The sequence below is a fragment of the Globicephala melas genome, chromosome 20, assembly GCF_963455315.2.
Source record: "Globicephala melas chromosome 20, mGloMel1.2, whole genome shotgun sequence".
NCBI lineage: Eukaryota > Metazoa > Chordata > Mammalia > Artiodactyla > Delphinidae > Globicephala > Globicephala melas.
Window position 1 is genome coordinate 11,317,820 of NC_083333.1, and position 27,490 is coordinate 11,345,309.

Here is a 27,490-nt window from a genome sequence, read left to right on the forward strand (position 1 = left end):
ACGATTTCAGAAACACCGCCCTTTCCCGCCGAAGTCCGAGAGGACCCGGAGGCGCCAGCGTTCTCCGCCTGGCGCCCGCCAGCCCGATGGTTGGGCCCGGAAGCCACGCCCCCTCAGTCGCTCTCCCTGCGCTCGGTCCTCCGCGAGCCCCCAAGTCCAGCTCTCTTCCCCCCACCCCGCTCATCGGGGCTTCCTCTCACCGCCTTCCTATCTGGCCCACATCTAGGCGATCCCCGACTCCCTTCTTCATGGCGTCGCTTCTGTGCTGTGGGCCCAAGCTGGCCGCCTGCGGCATCGTCCTCAGCGCCTGGGGAGTGATCATGTTGGTGAGGGGACTGCCCGGCGACAACCGGAGAGGAGAGGGCCTGAGGGGCCCGGGTGTTGGAGGGCTGGAAGGCTAGGAGACACCAGGCGTTTGAAAGCAGCAGACAGGCCGGAGGGGGTGGTTGATTAGCCGCTGGAGAACGAGACAGAACTGAATTGAGAAATGGGGAATTGGAAGGGAGAGGGGGAGCTGAAGCTTGGAATGGGCCCGGGGGCTGGTCAATTTGGAGTACCCTCAAGGTAGGAGGAAGAAGAGCTACGTTCTTGAGAGATCCTTGAGCTGAATGGAGGGCAGTGGGGAAAGGGAGAGCTTGTTCCCGAAATGGATAGCTGGGCCTTGTTTCCCGAGGACTCTACCCGACCCACTTCAGGAAAAAGTAATATGGAGAAGTGCCGATTCCCTTTGACCCCCTCCTCCCTGTCCCGTGATAATGACGCCTCTGGAGAGGATGAAAATCTGGTTCCTGGTTGCTCATTATTCCTAACCCTTGCCCCAGCCAAGTCTTCTCTATGTCACCATTCATGCCCTGTTCCGGGTGACTGGAGTCCAAATCCGGCAACAGGCATCCCTAATCCCAGCTCATTCTGGTAATTCCCATACCCAGATGTTGTGGCAACATTCGAAGTGGGAGGAGTTCAGGCAGTGACCAGGTCAGGTGCCTGAGTTCAACAACCTACCCTTTCCCTTTTTGCAGATAATGCTCGGAATCTTTTTCAATGTCCATTCCGCTGTGCTAATTGAAGACGTTCCCTTAACGGAGAAAGATTTTGAGTAAGTGGAGAGGCGGGGGAAGTGGTCAGAATTATGGGCGGGGAATTGCAGGAGGCTGGATGCTTGGGGCCCAGAGGCTAGGGAACTGGCTGCTCTGTTTAGCGCGCACAGGAGCAGTCTTGGGAGTCAGACCTCAGCGGCCATCCTAAACCCATCGCTTTAGGTGTGGCTTCTTTAGGTATTTTCCTTGATTTCTCTGTGCCTCCTCCACCTATGCAAAGTGTATGCTATAACAGAACTCACCCCATAGGGTTATGAAGATTAAGATAATACACGTAAAAGCGTTTAGAACGGTTACCCGGCACATAGTAAGTGCTCTGTAAATGTTGGCTGCTGTTAATAATGTTTCCGATATTTCTCTGCCTAATCCCCACCCCTAGGAATGGCCCCCAGAACATATACAACCTTTACGAGCAAGTCAGCTACAACTGTTTCATCGCCGCGGGCCTTTACCTCCTCCTCGGAGGCTTCTCTTTCTGCCAAGTTCGGCTCAATAAGCGCAAGGAATACATGGTGCGCTAGAGCACCGTCGCGTTCCCCCTCTCCAGCCCCCTCCTCTATTTAAAGACTCTCCCCACCCAGTCACACCCCCCCACCCCCAGTCTGGCGCCCTCTGCGGACTGGGTTTCCCTGGCGATAGACTGAATCCCTTGTTCTTCAACCTCTGGCGCCCGGCTCCAGTGGAGGGAGGTCGGGGCTGGCCGTTCCCTGTCCCTCCGGCCCCCTCGCCTTGTCTCGTTACACAATAAAGAGAAACTGCTCTCTTAAGCCTCGTGTGTGTGCATGGGTTGCGGGGCAGGCATCCGGGCTGGAGCTCGGACTCCAAATAGGGAGTCCCGACCCCTCGACGGAAGTGGAGTGAAGCCGGGCCGGAAGCGAGGCGGTGTCTTCCACTCTCCTTCCCGCGCGCCGAGGCGGTCAGGCGGTGAGCGGCCGAGCTGGAGCCAATCAGCTGCGGGAAGGGGCGGGACTTCCTGCGCGGGGGCTGGAGCCGTTCGATCGCCCTGCTCTCCGTGGTCCCGGCTCCGAGGTAGCGGCGGCAGCAACGTCTCCGTGAGGAGGCGCGCGGGGCCATGACGTCAGCGTCTACAAAGGTTCGACCTCCCTCGCGGACAGCGCTCCCTGGCGGCCACGGGAGGGCGGGGCCCCCAAGTTGGCTCCCGGCTCTTCCATCCCGGGCGAGGGGCGGGCGGGAGTCCAGCCTGGGGTGGGGCTAGGGGCTCCGGGCGGTCCGGCGCGGCACTGTGCGCCGGCCCCCCGTAATGCTGCCCCGCCCCCCAGGTCGGAGAGATCTTCTCCGCGGCGGGCGCCGCCTTCACGAAGCTCGGGGAGCTGACCATGCAGCTGCATCCCGTGGCCGACTCTTCCCCCGCGGGGTACGTGAGCCCGGGCTGGGAGATGGACGCTGAGAGCGGACGCTGGGTCTCGATCACAGACACCGACACTCTCTAGGGCAGGGACAGATGTTAGTTTCCCTTTGTGCCTGGCACAGCGCAGAGTAGGTGTTAATAAATGATTGTTGAATGAATGAATGACAGATAAACCACAGACCGAGGCTCATAATCCGGACTCATTTCACAGCCCTGCCCTGCTGCGAACTGGTAGACCATAGACCGCCACCACTACCCACACCACACCACCCCCCAAATCATGTGGAATTCTGTCAGACTGCAGCAGACTGTGTTTAGAGGCTCTGTCTGTAAGACCCCCACTTGTTGGATGGGTTTCAGTGGGCTGTTTACATAAGCAGCTGTTTCACGTTGATGGGGGAGAAGTTTTCTTCTAAGGTGGCGGTTGTTTCAATATCGTGTGGTTGGGGGTCCGCAGGGTTCCCACGGCGCCTTAAAAATTTTCTTTTTTGCTTTTGTTTTTGTTTTTTTAAGGAGGACCTCTTTATGCAAGGGGCCCCAGGCATCGCGGGGAGGAGGCTGGTTGCTGTGGAATGCGTAGCCTGTGGGCTGGCTCCACACCCCTCTTCCTCCCACTTTCGCTATTCCCTTCTCCCCTTCTGACAGTGCCAAGTGGACGGAGACGGAGATAGAGATGCTGAGGGCTGCTGTGAAGCGATTTGGGGACGATCTTAATCACATCAGCTGTGTCATCAAGGAACGGACAGTGTGAGGGAGGGTTGGCTGGCAGAGAAAGGGCGGGTGGGCAGCTTTCTTCCTCCATACCCATTGTTCCATCTTCCTCAAACTCCCTTCCAGCTCAACATCTTTCCTACTTTGTTGCTAGTTTTGTTAGCAACAAAGTCCCTGGAGAACTGAAAGAATAAAAGAATTGTCACAATTGGTCAGAAGTCACTAAAATGCTGTGGTAATCAGGACCTTACAAGAATTTGATTTTAGGTTTCCAGAGACACCCAATAATTGAATTTGGTAATAGGAAGTCCCTGGTTATTTATACAGATCTTTTGAGACTCTACTGTGGTGTTTCCAGGGATATTATGGTTCTGAGCTAGTGGATCAGGATCTATTAATAAGTCTCAATCTCCCGGTAGGTCACCCAGGCTTACCTGGTAGCCTTCCACATTCATACATCTCTCCCAGAAGAGAAGTAGAAGACGGGCCTTTCCCACTCTCAGTTGGACTCCACTCTTCAGGCTCCATTTGCCCTAAGTGACTGCAAGGCTTCAGGAAAACGAGGACCCTAGCAAAGAGTCGGGGCCCTCACCTGGATTCTTATGAAGGGGCTCCCCAGTGTTCTTTCAGAGTTGCCCATTGCCCCTGTCCTCCCCTCCCTGCTTCCCTTAGCCTCTCTGATGACTCCCTTCCTAGCTTGCTCTCTCTTCTCTTCAGGGCTCAGATAAAGGCCACCGTGAAACGCAAGGTATATGAAGACTCCGGCATCCCCCTTCCAGCTGATTCACCCAAGAAAGGGCCCAAGAAGGTGGCATCTGGTGTCTTGTCGCCTCCTCCAGCTGCCCCTCCACCAAGCAGCTCCAGTGCCCCTGAGGCCGGCGGTCCCCCCATAAAGAAACAGAAGGCTGGTAAGGGCTGTGGAGTTGGTGCCTGGGGATTAAAGGTCCCATCTGAGGTTCAGTGAGAGAGTTGGGCTTGGGTCAAAGGACAGATCTCTTTTCCTCTCCCAGTGAAGGTTCCCAGAGGGTGGCTGGGGTAGGGGAGGGAGGGAGGGAGGGAGGGAGAGCGGGAGAGCTTGAAACTTGGGGAAGTGGGTGGGTTGGGGGGGACCATCAGGGAACCTAGAACCTAGGTTGTGCCCCTCTCCCAGATGTGACACTCAGTGCTCTGAATGACTCGGACGCCAACAGTGACCTGGTGGATATCGAAGGGCTAGGAGAAACTCCTCCAGCCAAGAAACTCAACTTCGACCAGGGTAGGAGTCCTCCTCCTCCCACAACGGCTGAAGGGGTGGGGGAGGGTCTCAGCAGGATCCCCCTCCCAAGGGCTGTGGAAGAGAAGGTTCCCTCCTGTGCATGCAGGGGATTGGGTCTGCAAAGAGCTGGTGCTCTAGGGAGGTGGGAGTCATACTTGGGGCTCGCCCCATCTCGGCCCATTTTACTTCCTGTTCCAGACAGCCTGACCCTGGATTCTGGCCTTCTCTTGACCTCCGCTGATCCTCCTCTGCTCTCTTGCTGAGCCTTCCACCTCTCACCCCTCTCACTGTTCACCCTGGACCTGTGGACCGGTTGGGACTCTGAGCAAGGCCTGCATGAGAGAGGGTGGAAAGGCTGCCGGGTGGCCCACCTTGCTGTTGCTGTATGAGCATCTTCCTTCAACCCCTATGACCCCCAACTGATGGACATTTTTATACGGAAAACAGTAAAGATCTCCCTCTCAGCTTGGTGCCTTCAGCCTGACATTACTGGAGTGCAAGGGACACCTCCCTCTCTCCTTAGACCCCGGGGCTCAGCCCCTCCTCAGCAGCTCTCACCACCCTGCCTGGAGCAGCACAGCCAATATTGGCAGGCTTTCTTCCCAGTGCCAATATTTCTGTGCTGCTAGAGCCAGGGGAGCTGGGTGTGGGCAACAAAGGTTCCACTTTGCTCTCTGAAGGCAGCACTTACTCCGGGGTCTCTGGCAGGCAGTACTCCTGAGACTACCCTGGGGATTTCAGAAGGGCAGCTTCCAGTGATTTCACACCTCCATTTCCACCCTCATCCCCCACCCCCGCCACCTCACCAGAAGGCCCCAGATGTTTTTCGTGTCGCTTCTCCAGGGTGGCCTCCCCGGCCAGGCCTCAGCGGTGCCTCCCCCACCCTCGCTCTAACACCACAGTGTGGTTTGGACGTGGCCACAGTGCCGTACAAACCACAGTGTGCTGCTGGGGCGGGAGCAGGACTGGGGTGGGTTGAGAAGAAGGGAGCACGAGGCAGTGCTGTGAAGACCCCTACCACCAAGGGTGGGAAGGCTTAAAAGGCAAACATGGCCCCAAGAAGCGTTGGGGAAAACAAGAAACCAGAGCTAGAAGCTGAGCAGGCAACTGGAGGGAGAGGGGCCTAAGGGGTGAGCTCGCAGTGTAATAAGACTGGAACCATCTTCCTTGTAGGAACTCTGCTCAGGGGATCCCTAGGGTGGGGTCAGAGGCAGAGGAAGCAGGGAATGACTGGGGGGGACCAACAGACTGCCTCTCGACTCAGCAAGGGCAGGGACCCAAGGCTTCCTGTGTCCGTTCCTCCCCTCCCTGGGTCAGAACCCAAGAGAAAGCAAGGAGAGACAGAAGGCCAAGGACAGCAGGGTTGGGAGTTGGCAGTCCAGAGGTGGTGGGGCCGGAACATGGTCGGGAGAGGGGGGCCGGAAGTCGCCCTGGGCCCTGGGCCTGCCACAAGATGGAGGCCAAAGGCAGGAAATGGAGGCCAGGGGGAAAGGGGAGCAGCAGGGCACAGGAAGAGGGCCATCTGGACCTGGGGGCCAGGTAGTCCACCCCCAGCACTGTCCCCACTCCCCGTGGACCCCCAGGACCCAAGTCCCACCCCCCGCAACAACCCCCCCCCAGCCCCTTCACCAGGCCCAGGAAGGCAGGCCCACCCCAGAAAGCCACGTTTAAGCTGAGACAAACATGCCTCTCCCCACCCCCACCCTAGGCCTTCCCTCAGCCTTTTTCTCCTGTCCAGGACTTGATTTTTAAAAAACACCCACCAGAAAGCAAAATCCAAGGGCCAAGACCCCTTCCGCAAATCACAATAATATCCCCTAAAACCCAAAAGTTATCCTCCTACCTCCCATCCCACCCTTTACCACCCCCACCTTCCGACACACCCCCCAAAACTCTTAGCAATCAAAAAGATCTAAGATGGTGGTGTAAGCAGAGTTTTCAGGCCCCGGGGGATGCCGGACCCCCTCGGTCGAGACCCCTATCTGTCCAGCATCAAATCCTGCCAAGGCGTTCTGCTCCTCACGCCACCCCCGTACCCCCAAAACCGAACAGCTGCCCCCAACTCCCATCCTCGGCAGAGCCTTTGTGGGGATGAAACAGAAATCAAACACTATACTAACGGCTGGGGATGTTGGGGGGCCCTCTGGCCTGTCTTTGGTTTCCATCTGGGGGACTCCAGTTTCGGGGTGTAAGAGAAAGCCTCTCCAATCATCCCCCCAGTTTCAAGGCTGACAAAGCCCGACCCCACCCCAGCACGCACCTCCAAACCTCCCCCCCAACCGCCACGTCTCTCCTGAAAACAGGGGACACTTTCCTCCCCACTTACCTCAGCTACTCTCCCCTGAGATCCTGGTCCCCTATTTTGAAGGGAACAAAATTTGGGGTGCATCCCTCACATTTGGGGTGCAGGAGAAAGGAGCCGCCCCAGTCGCATCGCTGGCCTCCTTCCTCTCGGCTGGCTCAGGGAGTGGGGAGTGCCCTAGGGAGGGGGGACCCCCACAAGAGAGCACATGAGGGGGCTCCTCCACTCCCAGTCAGAATTGGGGACACCCCCCCCCAAACCCGTCCCAGCCCATCCGTCTCCAACTCGGCGGGAGAGGCAGCTGCAATGCCCCAGTCAGATTCCCCCAACACTACATTCCTCACCCCATCTAGAGGGGTCCCGGGGGCCCCAAAAAATCCCAAAAAAATCTAGGATGTTGGCTGGACGGTTCTGGACTAGCTCCCCAAATTTGGGGTCCTCAGATCCCCCCGTTTTTTCAGGAAAATTCCGTCTTTCACCTGCCTCCCGCCAGCCCTGCTCTGTCCCGATGCCAATTTTGGAAGTCACTCCCTCCTTCCTCCTCCCCGTCTCTCCAGGCCCCCCCCCACCCCCCCGCTCGGGGGCTAGGGTCCAGGACACCTGGCTTCCAGGCCGGGGGAGGGGGGCACTCCTCGAAGGGCTAGGGGCCAGGAGGTCAAGCTCATAGCCCCAGTCTTAGGGAAGCAGGAAAGCCCGATCCTCCCTTCCCCTCCCCCCTGGCTGGTCTCCGTGGTGGTTTAGGAAAGCCTGGAGGATTGGAATCTGCCATTGCTGTTGCACAGGCAGTTTTTTTCCTTGGGTTGGGGGGGTGGGCGGTGGGAGGGAGAGAGGGGAGGAGAGCCAAAGAGAGCAGGGACCGGGGTGTGCAGAGCTGGCCTGGATTACCCCCCAGCCCCTGCTGCCGTGGGGAACCCCCCCCATCTCACCCACACTCCCAGTCCTCTGTCTGCTTTCTGTTTGGGGCTCTTATCCTAGAAAATCAGGGTACAAGATTCCCCTCCTTGTACCTCACTACCACCTCTCCTTGCACAGTTCCAACAGACTGCCCTAGTCAGGGGTGTCCACTTTACCACAACACACTCCATTTCCCCCCCATCTGCCCCCAAACCAAGGTATGTGCCCTTAAGAAATTGGGGTTCAGAGTTTGAAACCACCTTTTCTCCCTCAGATCTATCCAGGCCACATAGAAATAAGGGGAGATACACTCCCTTTCCGAATTTCGTCCTTCAAATCCTGGGAATATTTGGAGGTTCACTAAAGAAAGAGACTTCTAGAATCTGGGGTGAGCGGGAGCTATAAGCAAAGGACATCCCAAAGCAGCATCATGCTCCAAATTAAGTGAACCCTAAAATCAATCTCACCTCACGATCCATCACTCAGTTACACCAAATGCACCCAAAGAGTGGCAAAACACCCCAAAATAAGGACACCCCAAAACTTTAGTCTCCTACCCTGGGCCCTCATCTTGTTTCTCCCCCTGGAAAAAGCCTCCTGGCTCTCAGTGCATACACAGAAATATCCCCCTCCTCAAAGTAAGTTTGCACAACATTCAAATATAAAGCTTTGCTCCCCGGCAAGGACCCACAACCACAGAAGGCCTTCAAACTTGCTCCCAGGTTCCTATTACGTTCCACCTCAAGCTAATAAAAACCCCAAATTGAATTTCATGTCCCCCCAAATATAATCTGAACCTCAAAACTTATCTGGCACCCCAAAACAGACTGCACCCCAAAACCAGCACAATTACTCCACTTGAAATCAGATTGTCCACATACACTGATGACTATGAATCCCCAAAACAAAATCCTCATCCACCTCTGAAAAACACCTAGCAGGTTCCCCTGATATTCCAAGATGACAAACTCCAAATTGTGGGTGTCAGAACCCCTAGAATTAACTAACGTAGCTTCAAAATCAGCTCCATACCTCAGACTTACTACTGGCCCTCAACCCTGAATGCAGGCTTCAGGGCCCAGAACAAACTAACTCAACACCCCATAGTAAACATGCACCCCACAATTGACAAATTGACCAGACAACACAAAAGTAACTCCATCCTGATACCAAAGGGAGCCCCCAGTCTAACTCCCACCTCCAACTGGGCAGAGACCAAAGCAACCCTCATTTGCAAAAGCCACCTCACCACCGTGAATCCCCAGTGGTTCCCCATTCCCAGTTTCTCAGCAGTTGTTTCCTGCACCCAAATAAAGACACCCTCACATCTGAAGGGGAGGGCCCCAGGCCTCGATATGCAGCTCCACGGATAATGGTCAGTCATTACTGGGCAACGGTAGACTCTCCTGAGCCCAGATGCAAGTCCCGCTTTGCAGCTGAACTCAGCTCTTGCCCCACTTCTCCAAATGAACTTTGCCCCACCAACTCTCCCCAAACAAAATACGAGGGTGTGACCCGTGCTTATCTTCCAGATCAGGGACTTAAATTGGGGTTATCAGCCCCTCCTGCCCTCTCTCCCTTCTTTTACCCTGAGACCCTCCCTGTTTCCCCTCTGTCTGTTCACTGCACCCAACTTTCATATTAATGTTCACTAAAAAGTCACCTCTAAAGACGGATAATAGTATCTAGCTTAAAAGAATAGAAACCCTGGGCTCCCAGGACTCAGATCCCGCTCCTTGTCCCACTCATTTCCCTTGTTCCCAAAGCCCGCGGATTTCTCACCCCAGATAGGAAACCCATCCTCGGAGGAAAGTCCCCTCTGTCACCTAACTCTCCCTCCCTCCGCCCAACCCTAGTCCCCTGGACAAAATAAACCAGAGCAAAGAGGGGGAGAACGAAGGTTTCAGCCGCTCAGACCTAATCGATCCTGCGCCCCCGTTTGAGTGGACCCCCAGCCGGGTGGAGAAGACGGGCGAGGCGAGGCTAGTGCTCGTCCGCCCCCTCGTGGAAGGAGCCAAACATTGCCGAGCTTTGCCTACTTGCCGCGCTGGACCCCGGCGTCCCGCCAGCCTCCAAGCGTAGCCGACGGGCGGATGCCCGAGGCCCTAAAGATCTGGGACTGGGGGAGGGCGAAAGGGCTTTGGGCGGGAGTCTGTCTCGCTGGATCCCTAAAAGGATTCAAAAGAGAGTCGGGAGCGAAAGACCGGACCCTAGGTCTCCTGAGCGTCGTCTCTCGGCCCCCACCAGGGGCTTTCCCCACCTCCTCGAGGGGAAGCAGCTGGCGGAGCCGTCCGGTCGCAGGACAATGGAAGGAAACGAACTAGAAATCATATCCGCCCCCTCCCTACCGCGCCCGGCCAGAGCCCCTCTTTTGCAGGCCCCGCTAGAGGAGCCTGTTGAATGACCACACCCTCCCTCTGTCTGAGACCCCACGGGAGCCCACTATCACCTCCCCAAACCTAGTTCCTATTTGGGCTCCCCTTTATCTCCCTTAATACCGTACACTGGAAGGGGGAGTTTTGCTGTATTCACTCTCCTGTAACAGGTTCCTTCCTAAAGCCAACACACCAATTGTCGCTGTCCCAGGCCCCCCGACGACCCAGGTCACCCATATTTCCAATCTCAATATCCCCAACCTCCTCCCCAATTCCAATGTCCCATCAGTTCCACTTTCAGTGGCCCAAGACCCCTTACGTTACGACCACCTAGTGTTTCTGAGGTCCCGCCCTGGAGCCGGAGACCCCGCCCCGGGTTCGCCATCTGGAGAGCGAGGGAGGAAGGAAGGATACAGACCCAGGCGTTCACCCCACCTCCACCCCCGCCCCCGACATCCCGGCCAGATAAAGGAGCCGAGGCCAAGAGGGGAGAGAGACCCCGCCCCCCTTGAGAAGAAAGCTGAAGCCCCTGCAGGACGGGGGTAAGAACCAGAGACTGAGGGAGCCAGACTCCTGGGTCCCCCTAAGAGGGTTGGGGCTTGTTGATGGTAAGAAGACAGAGGCCCAGAAATTGAGCTAAACTAGGGATCCGGGACTAGAGAATGGACTTTCGTGATTCGGGGAAGGGAGCTTCGATTGGGATTTGGAGGGGTGTGGACCACGGGTCATCTGGGGTCTCCAGGCAGGATCGGACTCCTGAGACCAGGCGCGCGGTGGGGCAGAGGGGAAATGGGGGTGCTGGAAGGGCACTGGGAGTCTAAGTAAGGGCGCTGCGGGCCGGATTCCTCACACTTGCCATCGACGCCGCGGTGTGGGAACCTTCAACTCGCTCCAAGCGCTGTGAAATCTAGAGGAGGAAAGCGAGCGATGCTGTGGTTGAGGGTAGAAAGAACCAGATGAATTAAGTGAGGCTGCGTGAGCCGGGGCCGGGGGCTTGGCTCTAGCTGCACCTCAGCAGGAAGAGGCAAACTGCGGAAGGGCAGGCGTCTTAGGACGGCCTGGATCCCTGAGCCCTCTCCTTGGCACCCGCAGGCCTGCGTCGCCATGGGCTCCACCGCTGCCCCGGAGGGAACGCTGGGCTACGTCCGCGAGTTCACTCGCCACTCCTCCGACGTGCTCGGCAACCTGAATGAGCTGCGCCTGCGCGGGATCCTCACTGACGTCACGCTGCTGGTTGGCGGGCAACCCCTTCGAGCTCACAAGGCAGTTCTTATCGCCTGCAGGTTCGAGGGGTGACTCAGGGGTGGGGTGGGACCAAAGGGAAAAGGCGCGGAGCCCGAAGGTCTTTGGGAGGGAACCCGAAGCCAAACCTTCCATAAGCAGGAGGCGGGGCGTCCGCGAATTGGGGGCGGGGTGAGAGTGGGGGAGGCGGGGCTTTGTACAGGGGCGCGTGTCTCCCTTGGTTCCCCAGCCCCTAACATGACCTATCTTTCCTCTCTCCAGTGGCTTCTTCTATTCAATTTTCCGAGGCCGTGCAGGAGTGGGGGTAGACGTGCTCTCCCTGCCTGGGGGCCCCGAAGCCGGAGGCTTCGCTCCTCTTCTGGACTTCATGTACACTTCACGCCTACGCCTCTCTCCGGCCACTGCACCAGCCGTCCTTGCGGCCGCCACCTACTTGCAGATGGAACACGTGGTCCAGGCATGCCACCGCTTCATCCAGGCCAGGTGAGGGAGCCCCAACTCGGTGTTCCTCATGGGTGAAGTGGCATCCTAGGTGTCAAGGGCAAAGGCCAAGATTAGGAAATAGCACTAATGTCCATCGCACTTTTCTCAGCTATGAACCTCTGGGCATCTCCCTGCGGCCCCTGGAGGCAGAACCCCCCACGCCCCCAACGGCCCCTCCGCCAGGCAGTCCCAGGCGCTCCGAAGGGCACCCAGACCCACCTACTGAGTCTCGCAGCTGCAGTCAAGGGCCCCCCAGTCCAGGCAGCCCAGACCCCAAGGCCTGCAACTGGAAAAAGTACAAGTTCATCGTGCTAAACTCTCAGGCCTCCCAAGCAGGGAGCCTGGCAGGGGAGAGGAGTTCTGGTCAACTTTGCTCCCAGGCCCGGCTCCCCAGTGGAGATGAGGCTTCCAGCAGCAGCAGCAGTGAAGAAGGACCCATTTCCGGTCCACAGAGCAGGTACAGAAACTGGAACCCCCCGCAATTTGTAGAGGCAGCCTCAGCTCAGAGGCACAGCCCTTGGGCCTGGGTGGTCAGGAACAGGGAGTGAAGGAGTGGGCTTCAGAGACACCAGCTCACCTTAGGGAGTTGGCCAGAGGTCAGGCTTACTCTGTAGGGTGGGACTTGGGCAGTGAAATTGGACATGGCACATTGGTCCATAGTGGCTCACCTCCAGAGGGTAGGCCTATGGCAACAAGTCTTCCAGGGGAGAACCCCACCACCGCCGCCGCCATATAATCTCTCCTAACCCTTGTCTCTGGGCCTTGACATCTGCCTAGGCTCTCTCCAACTGCTGCCACTGTACAGTTCAAATGTGGGGCTCCAGTCAATACCCCCCATCTCCTCACACCCCGGGCTCCAGAGACCACTGGGTCACACTCTGGGCGGGCTCATCCACCACCAGGTAAGAGCCCCTCCTTTTACCCCCTTCTTGGATTTTCTCCCATGGCTGCTCAAGGCCAGTTTAAAGGCCCAGTCCATTTCCTGCTGATTAGACTCACCTAGGGAGCTTTTAAAAATCCCATTGCCCAGGTCACACCCCATAGATCAGAAAGTCTGCAAGTGGGAGCCTGGCATCAGTACTTTTTAAAGCTTCCAGTGAACAGCACTGTTTGGGAACTTCTGGCCTATTTCCATCCAGGCCTGAGTGGTCAGCCCAGGGCTTGGCAAGGCCTCTCTGGCAAGCTGTCATCCAGAGTGGTGCAAGAGAGGAGAGAGAAACAGAAACTTCCACCCACGAGTAGGGGCCTCCACCTACCACCACCGCTATTGGAGTGATTAGCAGAGTACTCTGGAACCAGACAGACATGGAGTCAGATCTTGGCTTGTCCTCTCAATAACCATGTGACCCCAAGCAAGTCAAATGAGCTCCAGAAGCCTTAACAGTAAATTGGGAAAAAGAAAACCCGCTACCGTGTGGTTTGAGGATTCACTGGTATTGTCATTACCCACCACCCTTCCCAGGAAGTGAATTTTTCAGCTGCCAGAGCTGTGAGGCTGTGGCTGGGTGCTCATCGGGGCTGGACCCCTTGGCTCCTGGGGATGAGGATAAGCCCTACAAGTGTCAGCTCTGCCGGTCTGCCTTCCGCTATAAGGGCAACCTGGCCAGTCACCGCACGGTGCACACAGGTAGGGGAGGAGCGGGGAGAGGGCCCTGGCCTTGGTGCCCACAGCCGTCCCCTGGTAGAGTCCCTGACCTCCCTTCCTCCCTGCCTCCAGGGGAAAAGCCCTACCACTGCTCCGTCTGCGGAGCCCGCTTTAACCGGCCGGCTAACCTAAAAACGCATAGCCGCATCCATTCGGGAGAGAAGCCCTACAAGTGTGAGACGTGCGGCTCGCGCTTTGTACAGGTACGGCGCCCGTTTCAGAGACGGCTCGCAGGCAAATTTCCGAGAGGGCGAGGTGGGCCGAATGGAGAGGGTTCTGTCCCTCCCATTGGCGCTGTCTGAGGTCCCCTCCTCTCCCAGGTAGCGCATCTGCGCGCGCACGTGCTGATCCACACCGGGGAGAAGCCCTATCCTTGCCCCACCTGCGGGACTCGCTTCCGCCACCTACAGACCCTCAAGAGCCACGTTCGCATCCACACGGGAGAGAAGCCTTACCACGTGAGTACCCGACCTGGCTTGACCCAAAACCTTGGAATTACCTTCCGTTTACCGAGGGGCGGAGCTCTGAAAGGAGCCGGCCCAGCGGTTCTAGACCTGTTCGAGGTGGGCGGTGTCCTTGTGAGTAAGGGGCGGGGGCCGAGGGTAGGGGTGGCAGGTATAGAAGTTAGGCTCCTGGACGGGGCGCTACCCTCCTGGAGAGGAGCTGACGGATGGAGAAAGCTTTGCTGAAGAGGGCGGGGCGTAGCTCCTAGGCCTTCCCCTAAGGATTTGGGAGCATGTAGGGACTAAAGAGCTTCTCTAAGATAGAGTGCTGGGCGGTTCTCCTTTGCTCAACACCTAAAAGGTGGTCGTGGTTGGGGAGGGACCTGACTCAGCTGTCCTCCGACAGTGCGACCCCTGCAGTCTGCATTTCCGGCACAAGAGTCAACTTCGGCTGCATCTGCGCCAGAAACACGGAGCTGCTACCAACACCAAAGTGCACTACCACATTCTGGGGGGGCCCTAGCTGAGCGCCTGCCCAGGCCCCACTCCCTTCCTGGAAGACAGGAAAGCCGCGGCTCACGCCTGGGTTCGCTGTCAGGCTTGGGCATAGGGGTGTGCAAGGCCCCTCGATGTCAGCGACTTGCCACCACCTTAATTTCTCACTGGGGAGAGCAGGGGTGGCAGATCCCAGCTTGATCTGCCTTTGTTTTGCTGGTCAAAACCTCTTCCCCACGATCACAATTGTTTCTGAGGAGAGAACGAGCTAGGAGCTGGAGGAGGGGAGAGACTGGAGGCCTGGTTTCTACCTGCAGCCCCCATCTCATTCGGTTTATCTGTAAATATAATTTATTGAGGCTTTTGGGTGGCACCAGGGCCTTCATTCTATTGCATTTCCCATGTCCCTCTTCCCCAAGTGTGATCAAAAGTGACCTGAAACACAGAATGTGAGGTCATGGCTCTGCCGGCAGAGATTAGCACTTGGCTGCCTCCTTTGGCGTGAGTGTTTTGTATTATTATTGTCATAACTTTTATCTTTAGAGTTGTTCTTTTCCTATTTGCTTGTTGGTTTGTTTCAAATGGAGAAAGGGGTTCTCTTGTCCTACCCCTCCAATTCTAGGTCTGGAAACGTAATTTGTTCTAGGGCAGCTCTGGGAACATGTGGGTTTATGGAATTGGGTCAGGAACCCTCTCTGGTATTCTGAATGTTGTAGGTTTTCTAGCAGGCCAGCACTGGATTAGACTTTTTCTGTTCTTCAAGGGTTACAGGAACCTATGGTGAGCCTGAAGTGGAGGTAATAAGTACCTCCTAGAGGCAGTGGGTGTGGGGCCTTTGTCAGTCTTGGAACTGGGGTGATGATTACAGGGGCTTTCTCTTATGTTCCTAACTGTCCCATTCGTCTGATCACCTAGGTCTGGCTCCACTGTGTCTGTTTGATAGAACTCACCCAGGAGCTTGCGTTGGGCCCACAATCCTCCCACTAGGGCCCGTTCTTAGCACTGAGTTGATCCCTCCATGCAGGAGAGATCTGAAATTCCTCACCAGAGATGATGCAATCTTTTCTGATTCTGCCCAGTCTCTAAGAATGTTATGACCTAGGGGAGAATTATGAAACCCTTTATCTTGACTAAACAGTAAAGAGTATGACTCATCCTTTACTGCAGAGGTGTCTGGGTTTGAATGTTCCTTGGGGTTCTACCTGAGATGAACCTCTTCTTCCTTTAGTAGGTTTTCGGACATCTTCTGGCAAGTGTCCAGATTCCAGAAACTTCTTTGCCTCTAGAAGTCACAGCTGCTTGGTAACTTTCTTACCTTAGAAAAGCTGGGTCTGTGACCTGGTCTTCCTGTCACTGCATTCCTGTCCGGAACCAGTGAAAGCACTAGAACCTTCCACAGGGAGAGAAAAGGGGTTGAGTTCCACTATGGATTTTCTGTAGTTTGGGATTATGATTGGAATTACTGTTGGGATTAGAGATTTAGAAGATTTAAAAGACTGATGGACCCTCTAGTTGACCAAGTATCCGGGTAGGATTAAGAGGTTGGTTGAGGGGCAAAGTCTCTGGTGTAGGCCAAGTAGGTAGAAGGTTAGGAATGAGTTGCTTCTTAACTGTGTGGAATGTCTGGAATGTTAGATGATATTCTGAAGCCTTGATTTACAGTCCTGCCCCTGTTGCCCTGGGGGATTAGGGACATGGGGTGGAAGGTAAAAAGCACTTTGAATTTGCAGGGTGGAGGTTCCTCAAGACAGGTCAGTACTAGTGGCTGTCACTTGGGGACTGGTGAGAGAGCTACTCTTCTCCCTCTTTGCCTCTTACTCCCCACTGCAGAATTGAAGGAGGTAGGGAAAGCAGAGGAGAGAGCTGAGAAGGAACCATGATTTTTTTTTTTTTTTTTTTTTACCAGATTGGATGGGCAGGTGGAGAGTGCCAAGGGGTGGAGATGTTAGATCTTGCAAGATCAGAATCATGGAATAAAGAAGCCTCTCTGTGCTGCCTGTTGTGTCCTGGGTTCTTGCCTGTGGGGATCTGGGGACTGAGGGTTCTGAAGCTGGGGAAAGAGGGTATCCTATCCTTCCTGGATACCATCTTGGATTCTGTGCCCATCCCACTGTCCCATCCCACCAGACATTTTAAGTGGCCCTTGTTCTCCCCTTCCCTGCCCTTGCCTTCCGGATCATTGTGTAGGAACCAGTGACTTCATGAAGTTTCTCCGGAGCCACCTGCATCCTACTACTCTGAAGTCACTTCCTGCCTGAGGTGTGGAGGCAGCAGGGAGAAACCAGGAAGCCACTAATAATACCAACATGTTGGGGGATGCATCTGTGCAGGGGAACTTAATGCCTGGACACCCTCTACCACCACCACCACCACAGAAAATGGATAGGACTTGGGTGCCATAAGGATAATAGGAGCTGGAGGTGGCAGTGAGAAGGCTGTGTGGTTAGAGCCAGCGTGCCAGCTCTACCCCTCCCCCAGCAGTGGTGTCTTGGAATCCATCCAGTGCCTAGTACACACTTCTCTCCCACCCTTTCCCCTGTCCTGTGTGTGTCATGGGTGCACAGCCTTGTTCTACCCAGAGGTTAAGGGGTCACTAATTCTGATAAGTGGACTTAAATTTTGGACTTAAATTCCTTTTGGACTTAAATTCCTCATCCATGAAATAAGTCCATTAGCATGGAAGGAATAAGTTCCTTCCAACGTTTACAGTTTGTGGTTGTGCTTCTTAATCTTTTAAAACCCATGACCTGGGTTAGTTTTTTTTTTAAGCACAAAACAAAGAAACTAAACTAAAACCTTCCTTCCCCTCCCACTGTAGCTTATCCCCTGTTTAAAATAAGACCAGCTTAAAATAAAATAAGACCAGCTAATATTACTTAACTCCTACTACACGTCAGGCCCTAAACTAAACATTTTAGTGTATAGATTTTCTAATTCAACTCCCCCGACAACCCTAAAAGTAGGTACTATTATTAGCCCCAGTTTACAAGTGGGGAAACCAGCTGAGAGGTTCAATGTCTTGGCCAAGTTAAGAAGTGATGAAACCAGGATTGGAACTGTGATTTGATTCTAAAGACTGCGCTCTTAACCACTCTGTTATACAGCCACACCAATTTCTACATCTTTGGTACAGTCCCCACCAGCCAAAGTTCTAACTCCACTTAAAAAAAAAAAAAAAAAAGCTTCTTGGGTATGATTACTTTTATTTCCCACGTATAAAATTATACGGCTCAATATGCTTTTTTAAATTACACAGCCTCCCTCCCCACCCCAGCCCCACTTGTCTGGGTATGACCCCTTGAGTTCCAATTTCAAGGTCAGTGTCCTAAGGATCTTGAAGCCAAGTCATTAGTGCTCTATAAGGCTGGAGGAACTGGGTACTGGTTGGGTAGGAGGGGCTGATTGCGCCAGTGGTCATGGCTTGTCTCTAGTCTATCCCATCATGAGATCAAAAGCTGTGATTAGGAAGTGGTTGTTACTAGAGGGCAGAGGAAAATGATCCAGCCCCACTGAAGACGAGGGCTGGTGGGGCTCTGAGTGAGCTCAGAGTTGCACTTCCTCTCCCCAGTTATTTTTGGTCTCTGTGACCCGTAGGTTTCCTGTTAGTGGGAACAGAAGGGACAGGAACGAGTTCCCAATACAGAAATCAACGCCAAGAGTCCAAGAGCCCAGTCTCCTCTCTCTTTCCTTGGCCTTTGAACCCACTCAGGAATCCAGGCATCTAGATTCTAGTGGCCTCAGGCGCTTGGCCAGGTATTTTATCTTATCTCATAATCCCTCCGCACCACCCACCCCACCCCCGCCCCGCTTTTCAGCTCCCGGGCCCCTCATCAAGCAAGTATGTGTTTTCCTCTCCTGAACCAGTTTACCAACTACTAACGCCCACGGACTCCTTACGTGCGCATCTCCGTGCTGAAATCTGGTCGAATTGGCCCGCTAGTTGGACAGGAGACCGAAGCTACCTCCTGGTTGGTTCCTGGGTCACCTAGGGCCCGTCTATTTAGCCTGCTAAAGTCCCCTCCTCACGCCTGCGCCCCACTCACTGCCCCAGAACAGGTTCTAAAGCCCGCCCTGCCCTTATGGCTCCGCCCCCTTCTGAGGAGTCCCGCGTTCTCATTGGTGAGCTACAGACAGGGATGTTGGCCGGGCTGGCCAGGTGCAGACACTTCCAGTGATAAGATACACAATCCACCCTGAGACCTCAGGGATGGGGCCCAAACTCAGTGCTGCCCCCTGGCCCCTAGACCGAAAGTCAGCCCTCTCCTCCGTCTGTCCCGCCCAGGCCTCGACTCTCCACTCACGGCCGGCGGAGCCACGCCCCCCGGCGCTGAGCGCAGGGCCAAGCGCCCGCCTGGTCTCCCTACCTATATCGCCCCCGCTAGGGGAAGGGCGCAGGCGCCTCACGCAGCCTCTCTGCAGCTTTCAAGCCCTCGTTGGTACTTTCCTCTCTACCATCCTCTGCTCCCTGCTCGGCTGCGAGTGGTCCGGTTGGGTGGGTGGGCAGAGGTGGAACGTCCTGAGCCCTGCTCCGGAAGGGGCTTAAGGCGGCAGTCCTGTTACCTCCCAGATGGCACTTAGGGCCGAGCCCCCCGACGGGGGCTGGGGGTGGATGGTGGTGCTCTCAGCGTTCTTCCAGTCGGCGCTGGTGTTCGGAGTGCTCCGCTCCTTCGGCGTCTTCTTTGTGGAGTTTGTGGCTGCGTTTGAGGAGCCGGCAGCGCGAGTCTCCTGGATCGCCTCCATAGGAATCGCGGTGCAGCAGTTCGGGAGTGAGTGCTGCGCCTGGGTCCAGAGTCCTGTGACCCTCGACCCTCGGAAGGGAGAGGAGATGCGGGGACGGTAAAGGAGATGGTGGGGGTGGGGTCAGTGCTGGAGAAGGACGCCTGAGATCTTCTCTCAGAACACTTCCTCTTCTCCAGGCCCAGTGGGCAGTGCGCTGAGCACCAAGTTCGGGCCCAGGCCTGTGGTGATGGCTGGGGGCATCTTGGCTGCGTTGGGGATGCTGCTCGCCGCCTTTGCTACCTCCTTAACCCACCTGTACCTGAGTATTGGGCTGCTCTCAGGTGAGACCCTGGGCAAGGGCGGGTCAAAAGCCTGAGTCTTTTTGGCCTCTGGACTTTTACCTTCTTCCTGCTCCTTCCAAAAGGCTTAGGGAGACGCTGAGAGAAAGTTTTGGCTAGCACCTGTGCCCCGAAGGCAATTTTGTTTTTAATTACATCGGTTTATTTATGGCTGCGTTGTGTCTACGTTGCTGCGCGTGGGCTTTCTCTAGTTGCATCGAGGGGGGGCTACTCTTCGTTGCGGTGCGCCGGGCTTCTCTTGGCGGTGACTTCTCTTGTTGCGGAGCACAGGCTCTAGGCGCGCGGGCTTCAGTATTTGTGGCATGTGGGATTTATAGTTGTGGCTCGCGGGCTGTAGAGCGCAGGCTCAGTAGTTGGGGTGCACAGGCTCAGTTGCTCCGTGGCCCTTGCTCCTTCCCAGACCAGAGCTCGAACCCGTGTCCCCTGCATTGGCAGGCGGATTCTTAACCACTGCGCCACCAGCAAACTCCCCCAGAAGGGAATTCTTAAGAGAGGTGACTAAAATGATAAACAGGTTAGGGGAAATCAGGAAATTCAAAGACACAAGCCCAGGGCTAGTGGGACTGGAGTGTAAAAGGAAGAATTACTGTAAAATTGTGTCAGATGTGAAAGCTGTGAAATAGATATCATTATCCTATTTACAGATGAGGAAAGGCTTTAAGCTTATGCAACTTGGCAAGTGAAGTTCACACAGCCAGAAATGGTAGAGCCCAGGTCTAACTCCAGAGTTCTATGGTAGTTAACTTTGCAAACATTCCAGAGTCCCATAAAGTATATTACCCCCATCTTGCAGATGAGATTGAGGCTAGGAGATTAAGTAAATAGACAAGGTCATACAGCTAGCAAGTATCAAGCTAGGATTGTAATTTACACCTGTGCTACCTTCTGCTGCTGGGCAGTGTTGGGATGATTGTGTGCCCTGAGCTCCTTATGGGTCCCTCAACCCCCATTTCTTCCTTTTTGACAGGATCTGGCTGGGCCTTGACCTTCACTCCCACCCTGGCCTGCCTGTCCCGTTACTTCTCTCGTCGGCGATCCCTGGCCACTGGGCTAGCACTGACGGGCGTGGGCCTCTCCTCCTTTGCTTTTGCTCCACTCTTCCAATGGCTGCTCAGCCAGTACGCCTGGCGGGGGGCCCTGCTGCTGGTGTCTGCCCTCTCCCTCCACTTGGTGGCCTGTGGTGCTCTTCTCCGCCCACTCTCCCTGGCCGAGGACCCTGTCGTGGGTGGCCCTGGGGCCCAACTTGCCAACCTTCTCCATCATGGCCCCTTCCTCCGTTACACCGTTGCCCTCACCCTGATCAACACTGGCTACTTCATTCCCTACGTGCACCTGGTGGCCCATCTTCGGGACCTAGATTGGGACCCACTGCCTGCTGCCTTCCTGCTCTCAGTGGCGGCTATTTCTGACCCTGTGGGGCGTGTGGCTTCTGGGTGGCTAGGGGATGCAGTCCCAGGGCCTGTGGCAAGACTCCTGATGCTCTGGACCACCCTGACTGGGGTGATACTGGCCCTGTACCCTGCGGCTCAGGCTCCCACAGCCCTGGTGGCTCTGACTGTGGCCTATGGCTTCACATCAGGGGCCCTGACCCCAGTGGCCTTCTCCGTGCTGCCTGAACTGGTGGGAACTGGAAAGATATACTGTGGCCTGGGACTGGTGCAGATGGTAGAAAGCATCGGGGGGCTGCTGGGGGCTCCTCTATCAGGTAAGGGGACTGGGATTTCCAGGTGGGTGCGGGCTGCCACGTCATACCATTCAGGGAGGGAATTGACATTATAGTTATGTGAATACTGCCCTCTGGTATGGTACATACACAGCCTGCATGGTCAATCACAGCAGCCCTGAAATGGGTCCAAAGTGGCAGGGTACCTACAGTTGGGGTTTTCAGAGGACCTGGTCAGACCTGGCCAGACATAACATGCCAGTGTCTGCCTTTTCCCTTGGCCCACTGGGCCCCAGGCCAGGGGTCTGAGCCATCTGGTCAAAGTTCTCCAGGCTCCTGATGCCAGAACCTTCAGACCCTTAACATTTTCCTAACTATTAACTGAAGGCATGGAAGAGAAGGCCACAGCTACTGGAAAGAAAGGCACAAGTGTGCCTGACTCCATCCGGATCCCCAAATCCCCACTGGCTGGTTCAGAGATCCTTTCTGAAAGCAGGAAGGTGGTTGAAATGGCCTTTTGAGGCCCCTGGGAAGCCTGAGTTCTCGAGCTCATCCAGTCCTACCTTGAGAGTTCTAATTCTCCAAGATGATGGGTTAAGGATTATTTTCTTCCCTCCACCCCAAAATGTGTCTGAGTCCCAGGAAACAGATCACCCATGTATATTCTTTTTCTCTCTTGAATCTAGGCTACCTCCGGGATGTGACAGGCACCTACACAGCTTCTTTTGTGGTGGCTGGGGCCTTCCTTCTTGCAGGGAGTGGAGTTCTCATCACTCTGCCCCACTTCTTCTGCTTGTCAGCTCCTACCTCCAAGCCCCAGGACCCTGTAACAGAGGCACTGGATACCAAAGTCCCCCTGCCCAGGGAGGGGCTGGGAGAGGACTGAACTCCAGGAAGGGGGAGTCAGACCCAGAAACCCAGGGGTTGTTGGCTCCAGGTCTTCTGCCCCATCTTGGCACCCACAGAACCACAGTGCCTTAAGCATCGTTATCTGCCTCCTCCCCCCCAGAGCAGGCCTGGGGCTCCTGCGATGTGTGTGCCAACCCTTTGTATTTTGTCTTATCTCTTCTTCGCTCGCACAACCTTTTCTGAAGGATCCAGGAGTTCAGCCTGCTCCACTGAGCTGTGAATCGACTGTGGAAACTCAAAGGCCAAGAGACTTATCATGTTTTACATGTGATCTCTGGTGTTGCCTCCCACATTTCTTCCCTGAAGACAGATCTTTGGGAAAGAGGGATGCCCCTTTGAGATAAAACTGAATAAGAAAACCGGACAATAATCAGAACTTCAAAAAGAATTGGGTCCCATATGCCTGGGTTGGCTGAATGGGGTCACGCTGGGGACTGGAGGGGAGGTATCCAGGAGCTCTGGTGACCCAGAGCATTTAACCCTGGACTCTGCTCTCTGGATCACAGTTCCTCCTACTTGCCCACTGACCTCCCTCTTTCCCACTATCCCCTGTAACTTAGGAAAGAAATTAAGAAAATGGTGAGGGACATGTGGGGGGTGCTAGCTGGGGAGGGGGAGATAAAGCTAAGAGAGCTGAAGTCTGGGTCTGGGATTCTTATGTTTTCATCAGGCCAGTAGGAGACTGAAATGCAGGAGAGAGTTATCTGGGAAATGAGGATGGGGCAGCTAGCACCCATGAGCACCCCCCTCCTCCAACAAACTGAAGCTGATAGGCAGACAGTTTCTCAAAGATTTCCTGTTATAATGGCAAGAACTTGGGCAAAGAGAAACGGACTGACTAGACAAACACCCTTCCTGCCTCGCGTGGCTTGGGGGATCCTGTTCCTATCAACCAGCCTTTTTGGATATTTTAAGTAGAATGTTTGCAGCATCCTAGATTGCCTAACAAAAGCAGATAGAAAGTCTTTATTGGGGGCGAGGCTCAAACAAGAAAATGGTCAACAAGTGCTGTCCAGAGTGGAGTGAGGGCCTCCTGGGGGGAGCAGGGCAACCTGAGGGTTGGGGAGCAGCTCCCCCCTCTCAGGGGGTGGGGTGCCTGGACGTGAGGCTGGACGGCAGGAGGGCAGCGCACTGGGCAGCCCCATGTAGATGAAGCTGCCAGAGAGGATGAAAGAGCTGCACACGAGGAAGGAGGCGGTGAAGTCTCCTGTCTCATCCCTTAGGAAGCCTGAGAGGAGGGGGAAAGGAACTCAGAGGCCTCCGTGCCCAGGTGCAGAGGAGGGGTGCGAGCGGATCTGCTGGCTCAGGCCCTTACCTGACAGGGGAGGGCCCAGAAGCCCCCCCAGGCTCATCAGCATCATCACCAGCCCGGTGGCCTGCACCACACCGCCGACGCCCACCATCCCCGGGAGCACGCCGAAAACCAACGGGGCGTAACTTCCGGCGCTCAGCCCGTAGGCCGCAGCCGCGGCCAGCAGGGGGCCCCCCCAGCTCTCCTCGTTCCCCACCACCGGCACCAGACCCACCGCCAGCAGCCCTAACCCTGTCAGGGCCCCGAACATCGCCAGCAACCGCGGGAGGGGCACCCAACCCTGGTCCGCCAGCCACCCGCAGAGCAGCCGGGCGCCCGCGTCCCCCACGGCAGCCACCGTCACCACCAGCACCGCCCCATACCCCCCCAGGCCCCGATCTAAAGCGTGAGGAGCCAGGTGCACGTAGGGGACGAAGTACCCGCCCCCCACCAAGGCCGTGCCTAGAGCAAAAACTAAGAAGGCCCGGCGTGTGAAGAGACCTAGGCCGAGGGCAGCTAGCGGGCTTCGGGGTGGGCCCAGGGGGTCTCCAGGGAGCGCCAGGGGTCGCAGCAGGGCGCCACAGGGGGTGAGGTGGAGGGTAATGGAGCCAAGGAGGAGCAGGGCGCCCCGCCAGCCGAAATTATCGAGGAGGAGCTGCAAGGCGGGCGCCAGAAGCAGCGAGGAGGCCCCGTTGCCCGTGAGTGCCAGCCCCACGGCCAAGACTCGACGGCGGGAGAAGTAACGGGAGAGGGTCCCGAGGGCAGGGGCGAATACCAGGGCCCAGCCGGAGCCTGCGAATGGATAGGACCGGGTGAGGACAGGAGCTGGGGATGCCTGTCCCCACCATCCCAGCTCGGCTGCTCGCAGGAGGCCCTCGCGCCCTTGGCCTCCAGCTCCCGACACGCTCTATCTCCACCATCACCCCTGAAGAACCCGGGAATCCCTCTCTCCTCACCAGCAAGGACGCCCAGGCCAAGGTAGAGGTGCAGCAGACTGCGGGCGAAAGCCGAGAAGACGAAGCCGAGCGAGGTGAGGACGCCCCCAACCATCACCACGGGGCGCGCCCCCCAGCGGGTGCTCAGGGCGCTGCCCACTGGGCCTGGAAGGAGGCGGAGTCAACGGAAGACACGCTCCTGGACCCCCAAACTCGCTCCAACACTTCTCATTGGCTGTTTGCCTGGCCTAAACTTCTCCCCCTGCCTAATAGCCCCTCCGCCTTGACCTCAAGACCCACTATATTCTAGAACTTAGGTACACTGGTCGACCTTTCTTACGTTGTCTGGTAATCAACCAGGTGTGTCCCCCACCACTGCACTCATGGCCCCTCCACCCCGGTTCCCGCCTCCGACCTCGGGGCCCCTCCTCACTGGCTGCCTGCTGCACGGCCAGGGCCAGGGCGCTGACCCACGCAGTGTCCTGAGCGCTTCGGTCAAAATGCTCCGCGAGGTCAGGGAGGGCGAGGCCCAGGGAGCGTAACAGTCCGTAGGAGAGCCCATTCACCGCGAAGGCTGCGGCCGCCACGACCCAGCCCCAGCCCCCGTCCGGGGGTCCGGCTGGCTTGGGGGTCATCACCGCCTGGAGGAGGGGGACCACCTGTGAGAGAAGTCTCCAGGTCTGTGCCTCCTTTAGGGACCCGGGCATCCCTGAGATCCAGCTTCTGGCTCTTTGCCCAGGGTGGGCACGTCACCCTGAGCACGACAGGACGGAGACGGAGGAGCCTAGGGACAGAACTCCCGGGTTCGCGCGATCCCGGGACGGGATGACAGCCGGATCCTCCAGGCCTGAGACTCCCCCTCCCACACACCCGTCTCCCTTACCCGACCTCTCCGGGCGGTGCGGGGAGAGGAAGGGCTCGGCCCGCTTTTCTCCCTGCTTCCGGGGCGGGCGGGGCCCCAGAGGGAGCAAATGTAGAGATGGAGCCCAACTTGGACGGGCTCTCAAGGTAAACAGAGAGCTCCACAGGGGGGCTGAGCCACCTGGGACGGGGGGGGTACGGAGGGCGGGGGCGAGCTGAGACAGCCAATCCGCCGAGCCGCGGGTGAGGCCAGACGCCGAGTCCTACGGGGATTGAATTATCCACTCACACCCCCAACCCCGGGGAAGGGAGGGGTGAGGAATGAATGCCGCCACGCCCACGCCCACGCACCTGCCGCCGGCTGTGCACCCGGGAGACGCGTGGATTGCAACCTCCAGCCTGCCCAACGTCGGTAGGCAACGCACGGAAATAGCGGTAGTCCTCCCAAAGCCTGAGTGGATGAGTACTTTCGTTCTCAGGGAACGTTGCTGGAGAACCTGGTAAAAGCTCTCGGATGTTAAATCACCTCCACGGAGTGTATGTTGCGTGCTTAACAATAATATGCCCTCAAGGACGGAGGAGAAGGAAGAGGACTTCCTTATGATGGGCCAGGGACATGTACACATGTCATCTTTCATCTTCACAATCACCCTGTGAAAAAGGTGTTCTTCCCATTTTACAGATAAGGTAACTGAAACTTAGGGAGGTTAGGTGACTTGCCCAAATCACTCAGCTTAAAAAAGAAAAAAATGGTGGAAATATTTGAATTGGGGTCTGTCCAACTGCGGAACCATACAAGAAGAACAGACCTAGGACTGAAATAGAATCCGCCACCATGGAGGGAAATGGCCTGGAGACAGTTTGATGCCAAACTGACCTGGAAATGGTAGAGCCTTTGCAGAGCCAGAGAGTTTATGATTCTGAGATAGGGGTTACTGGGAATACAAAGGATTCTTGAGGTCAGAATCGCTGAAGAGTTAGATTAGAATTTTAAAAACAAAGTTAAGAAATCCGATAATTGAACCCAGGTATTGGTTTCTTGAAAAAATTTTCCTTTTTACATTAGGATTAAGTTTACCATTAATTTACTTCAGCTGTTTGATCAAGGGATGTGTTCTTTGATTTAATTTTCCAACAGTATCAGAGAAATTGGCAGTTTGCAATTTGGCACATGCAACATCCAAAAGCCACATGGTGGCAGTGTTTCCTAATGGTTGAGAACGTTTCTACAAATAAAGAAAAGAAAAACAGCTTCTTAATCAGTGAAACTGTAAACCTAACAACATGATCTTCGAGGGCTCTCCACTGCCTATAGGAGGTAAAAAAAACAACAAAATTCTCTACTTTGGGCATGAGGCCTTTCACAATCAAAGGTAGACTATCTTTCCATCCCATCTCCCTCCCCTCTCTCCTACACCCTTCCATCAGCCGCCTGTATGGACATGCCTAGCTTTTTCTCACTCCTAAAGTTTTGAATATGTCATGTCCTTTGCTTGAAATGGCCTGGATGGGGTACAGGAGCCCTGACACACACACCCTGGGAAGGTGGTCTCACCAGCTTCCCTAGCTGGGTGTGCTGTTGTGAAAGGCACCTGGGAGACAGAGGCAGCACGTCCTCAGCCAGGGGGAAGGCACGAAGCCCACTTCCCGACATGGCCGGTGAGGACTCTGCTCCAAGCTGAATGAGGCCAAGTGAAACAAATCACTCCCTCTCCATGGTGAAGGAGAAATGCAGGGCAGTCAAAGAGGAGACTGGGTCCTCAGGGTCTGGGAGTGACACTGAGGACCTTTACAGGCAGGATACTTATGAACCAACGGGGCATCCCAGAGCCTGGGGCTACGGTGATTGGCTGCGAAAGGGCACGTTTATCTTCTACCTCATGTTCCCTGTATTCTTAGCCAACAGTGAGCCCTGAGGGAACTCACGATGGAAACAGGATGCCCCCTATCAAACCATCAGACACTGCAGCCCTCCACCCCCAACAGTGCACCCTGAGGAGACTCAGGATGAGAAAGCCCAGGATACTGGCCCCAGATGGCTGAGGTGCGTATCAAAGGAATGATTTCAGTGAGCCCAGACTCTTGCATCTTCCCATACATGGAAAAGTGCTAAATTCCTTAAGATATCTGGTTTTCTTTCATTGACGTTAATCTTTTGATGTTCCGACTACCTGGTCTTTGTTGCAAAAACTCCTGGATATCCTGGCTCCGCCCCTTGCCTCTTCGGAGCAATCTCTGAGTTATCTGCCATACTGTGTCCCGGGCTTAAGTCCTCAGTTTCGTCTGCTGAATAAAACATGACTCTCAACTTTTAGGTTGTGCATTTTTCTCAGTCAACAAGCAAATATAGCAGTGAGGTTGGGAGAATGAATTCCCAAGCTAGACTTCGTGGGTTTGAAGCCCATCTTTGCCACTTATTAGCTGTATTACTTTAAGCAAGTT

At 55.7% G+C, this 27,490-nt stretch overlaps 5 protein-coding genes and 1 long non-coding RNA gene across 11 annotated transcripts; 4 read left to right on the top strand and 2 right to left on the bottom strand.

Annotated features, from left to right (window-relative positions):
- The first annotated feature begins 106 nt into the window (after positions 1-106).
- RNASEK (ribonuclease K) lies at positions 107-1,864 on the top strand. Its single transcript, XM_060290337.1, has 3 exons — positions 107-326; positions 1,020-1,096; positions 1,477-1,864. The coding sequence occupies exons 1-3, from the start codon at positions 249-251 to the stop codon at positions 1,616-1,618; spliced, it is 297 nt and encodes a 98-aa protein (XP_060146320.1). The 5' UTR covers positions 107-248; the 3' UTR covers positions 1,619-1,864.
- Positions 516-7,198, bottom strand: LOC115856164 (uncharacterized). Its single transcript, XR_004040728.2, has 3 exons — positions 6,759-7,198; positions 3,612-3,745; positions 516-3,359 (listed from the first exon to the last, which is right to left on the bottom strand). It is a non-coding gene; the product is annotated as an uncharacterized lncRNA (long non-coding RNA).
- On the top strand, positions 1,993-4,896 carry BACC1 (BPTF associated chromatin complex component 1). 3 transcript variants are annotated; one of them, XM_030862301.2, is made up of 6 exons: positions 1,993-2,190; positions 2,378-2,472; positions 3,112-3,213; positions 3,895-4,085; positions 4,328-4,432; positions 4,631-4,896. In XM_030862301.2, the coding sequence occupies exons 1-6, from the start codon at positions 2,170-2,172 to the stop codon at positions 4,693-4,695; spliced, it is 579 nt and encodes a 192-aa protein (XP_030718161.1). In that variant the 5' UTR covers positions 1,993-2,169; the 3' UTR covers positions 4,696-4,896. The 3 variants fall into 3 exon arrangements, with proteins under 3 accessions (XP_030718161.1, XP_030718163.1, XP_030718162.1); XM_030862302.3 differs by having other exon boundaries at positions 2,018-2,190; positions 4,635-4,896; XM_030862303.2 differs by lacking the exon at positions 3,112-3,213.
- A 3,265-nt stretch (positions 7,199-10,463) lies between the features above and the next one.
- Positions 10,464-16,471, top strand: BCL6B (BCL6B transcription repressor). 3 transcript variants are annotated; one of them, XM_030862246.3, is made up of 9 exons: positions 10,464-10,545; positions 11,096-11,286; positions 11,507-11,728; positions 11,838-12,185; positions 12,506-12,630; positions 13,191-13,355; positions 13,446-13,576; positions 13,694-13,831; positions 14,223-16,468. In XM_030862246.3, exons 2-9 carry the CDS (start codon positions 11,108-11,110, stop codon positions 14,337-14,339), a joined length of 1,425 nt encoding a protein of 474 aa, XP_030718106.1. In that variant the 5' UTR covers positions 10,464-10,545; positions 11,096-11,107; the 3' UTR covers positions 14,340-16,468. The 3 variants fall into 3 exon arrangements, with proteins under 3 accessions (XP_030718106.1, XP_060146433.1, XP_030718107.2); XM_060290450.2 differs by having other exon boundaries at positions 10,510-10,611; positions 14,223-16,469; XM_030862247.3 differs by lacking the exon at positions 13,191-13,355 and having other exon boundaries at positions 10,510-10,611; positions 14,223-16,471.
- A 2,045-nt stretch (positions 16,472-18,516) lies between these two features.
- On the top strand, positions 18,517-22,349 carry SLC16A13 (solute carrier family 16 member 13). The gene is made up of 4 exons (XM_030862258.3): positions 18,517-19,077; positions 19,228-19,371; positions 20,357-21,094; positions 21,739-22,349. Exons 1-4 carry the CDS (start codon positions 18,879-18,881, stop codon positions 21,936-21,938), a joined length of 1,281 nt encoding a protein of 426 aa, XP_030718118.1. The 5' UTR covers positions 18,517-18,878; the 3' UTR covers positions 21,939-22,349.
- SLC16A11 (solute carrier family 16 member 11) lies at positions 19,479-25,569 on the bottom strand. Of its 2 annotated transcripts, none has more exons than XM_030862256.3 (5): positions 25,400-25,569; positions 24,621-24,828; positions 24,209-24,352; positions 23,277-24,044; positions 19,479-23,189 (listed from the first exon to the last, which is right to left on the bottom strand). In XM_030862256.3, the coding sequence occupies exons 2-5, from the start codon at positions 24,820-24,822 to the stop codon at positions 22,960-22,962; spliced, it is 1,344 nt and encodes a 447-aa protein (XP_030718116.1). In that variant the 5' UTR covers positions 24,823-24,828; positions 25,400-25,569; the 3' UTR covers positions 19,479-22,959. The 2 variants fall into 2 exon arrangements, with proteins under 2 accessions (XP_030718116.1, XP_060146434.1); XM_060290451.2 differs by lacking the exon at positions 25,400-25,569 and adding an exon at positions 25,071-25,172.
- Between the last annotated feature and the right edge of the window lie 1,921 nt (positions 25,570-27,490).

Bases quoted from the DNA above. Each gene is read 5' to 3' on its own strand.
- RNASEK (XM_060290337.1), top strand. From the start codon at position 249: ATGGCGTCGCTTCTGTGCTGTGGGCCCAAGCTGGCCGCCTGCGGCATC. The intron at 327-1,019 runs GTGAGGGGACTG...CCCTTTTTGCAG, and splicing joins CCTGGGGAGTGATCATGTTG to ATAATGCTCGGAATCTTTTT. The intron at 1,097-1,476 runs GTAAGTGGAGAG...CCCCACCCCTAG, and splicing joins TTAACGGAGAAAGATTTTGA to GAATGGCCCCCAGAACATAT.
- BACC1 (XM_030862301.2), top strand. From the start codon at position 2,170: ATGACGTCAGCGTCTACAAAG. The intron at 2,473-3,111 runs GTACGTGAGCCC...CCCTTCTGACAG, and splicing joins GCCGACTCTTCCCCCGCGGG to TGCCAAGTGGACGGAGACGG. The intron at 4,433-4,630 runs GTAGGAGTCCTC...TTCCTGTTCCAG, and splicing joins GAAACTCAACTTCGACCAGG to ACAGCCTGACCCTGGATTCT.
- BCL6B (XM_060290450.2), top strand. The intron at 12,186-12,505 runs GTACAGAAACTG...ACATCTGCCTAG, and splicing joins ATTTCCGGTCCACAGAGCAG to GCTCTCTCCAACTGCTGCCA. The intron at 13,577-13,693 runs GTACGGCGCCCG...CTCCTCTCCCAG, and splicing joins GCGGCTCGCGCTTTGTACAG to GTAGCGCATCTGCGCGCGCA.
- SLC16A13 (XM_030862258.3), top strand. From the start codon at position 18,879: ATGGCACTTAGGGCCGAGCCCCCCGACGGGGGCTGGGGGTGGATGGTG. The intron at 19,078-19,227 runs GTGAGTGCTGCG...CCTCTTCTCCAG, and splicing joins CGCGGTGCAGCAGTTCGGGA to GCCCAGTGGGCAGTGCGCTG. The intron at 19,372-20,356 runs GTGAGACCCTGG...CCTTTTTGACAG, and splicing joins GAGTATTGGGCTGCTCTCAG to GATCTGGCTGGGCCTTGACC.
- SLC16A11 (XM_030862256.3), bottom strand. From the start codon at position 24,822: ATGACCCCCAAGCCAGCCGGACCCCCGGACGGGGGCTGGGGCTGGGTC. The intron at 24,353-24,620 runs GTGAGGAGGGGC...GCCTCCTTCCAG, and splicing joins GGCCGTGCAGCAGGCAGCCA to GCCCAGTGGGCAGCGCCCTG. The intron at 23,190-23,276 runs GTAAGGGCCTGA...CCCTCCTCTCAG, and splicing joins TCTGGGCCCTCCCCTGTCAG to GCTTCCTAAGGGATGAGACA.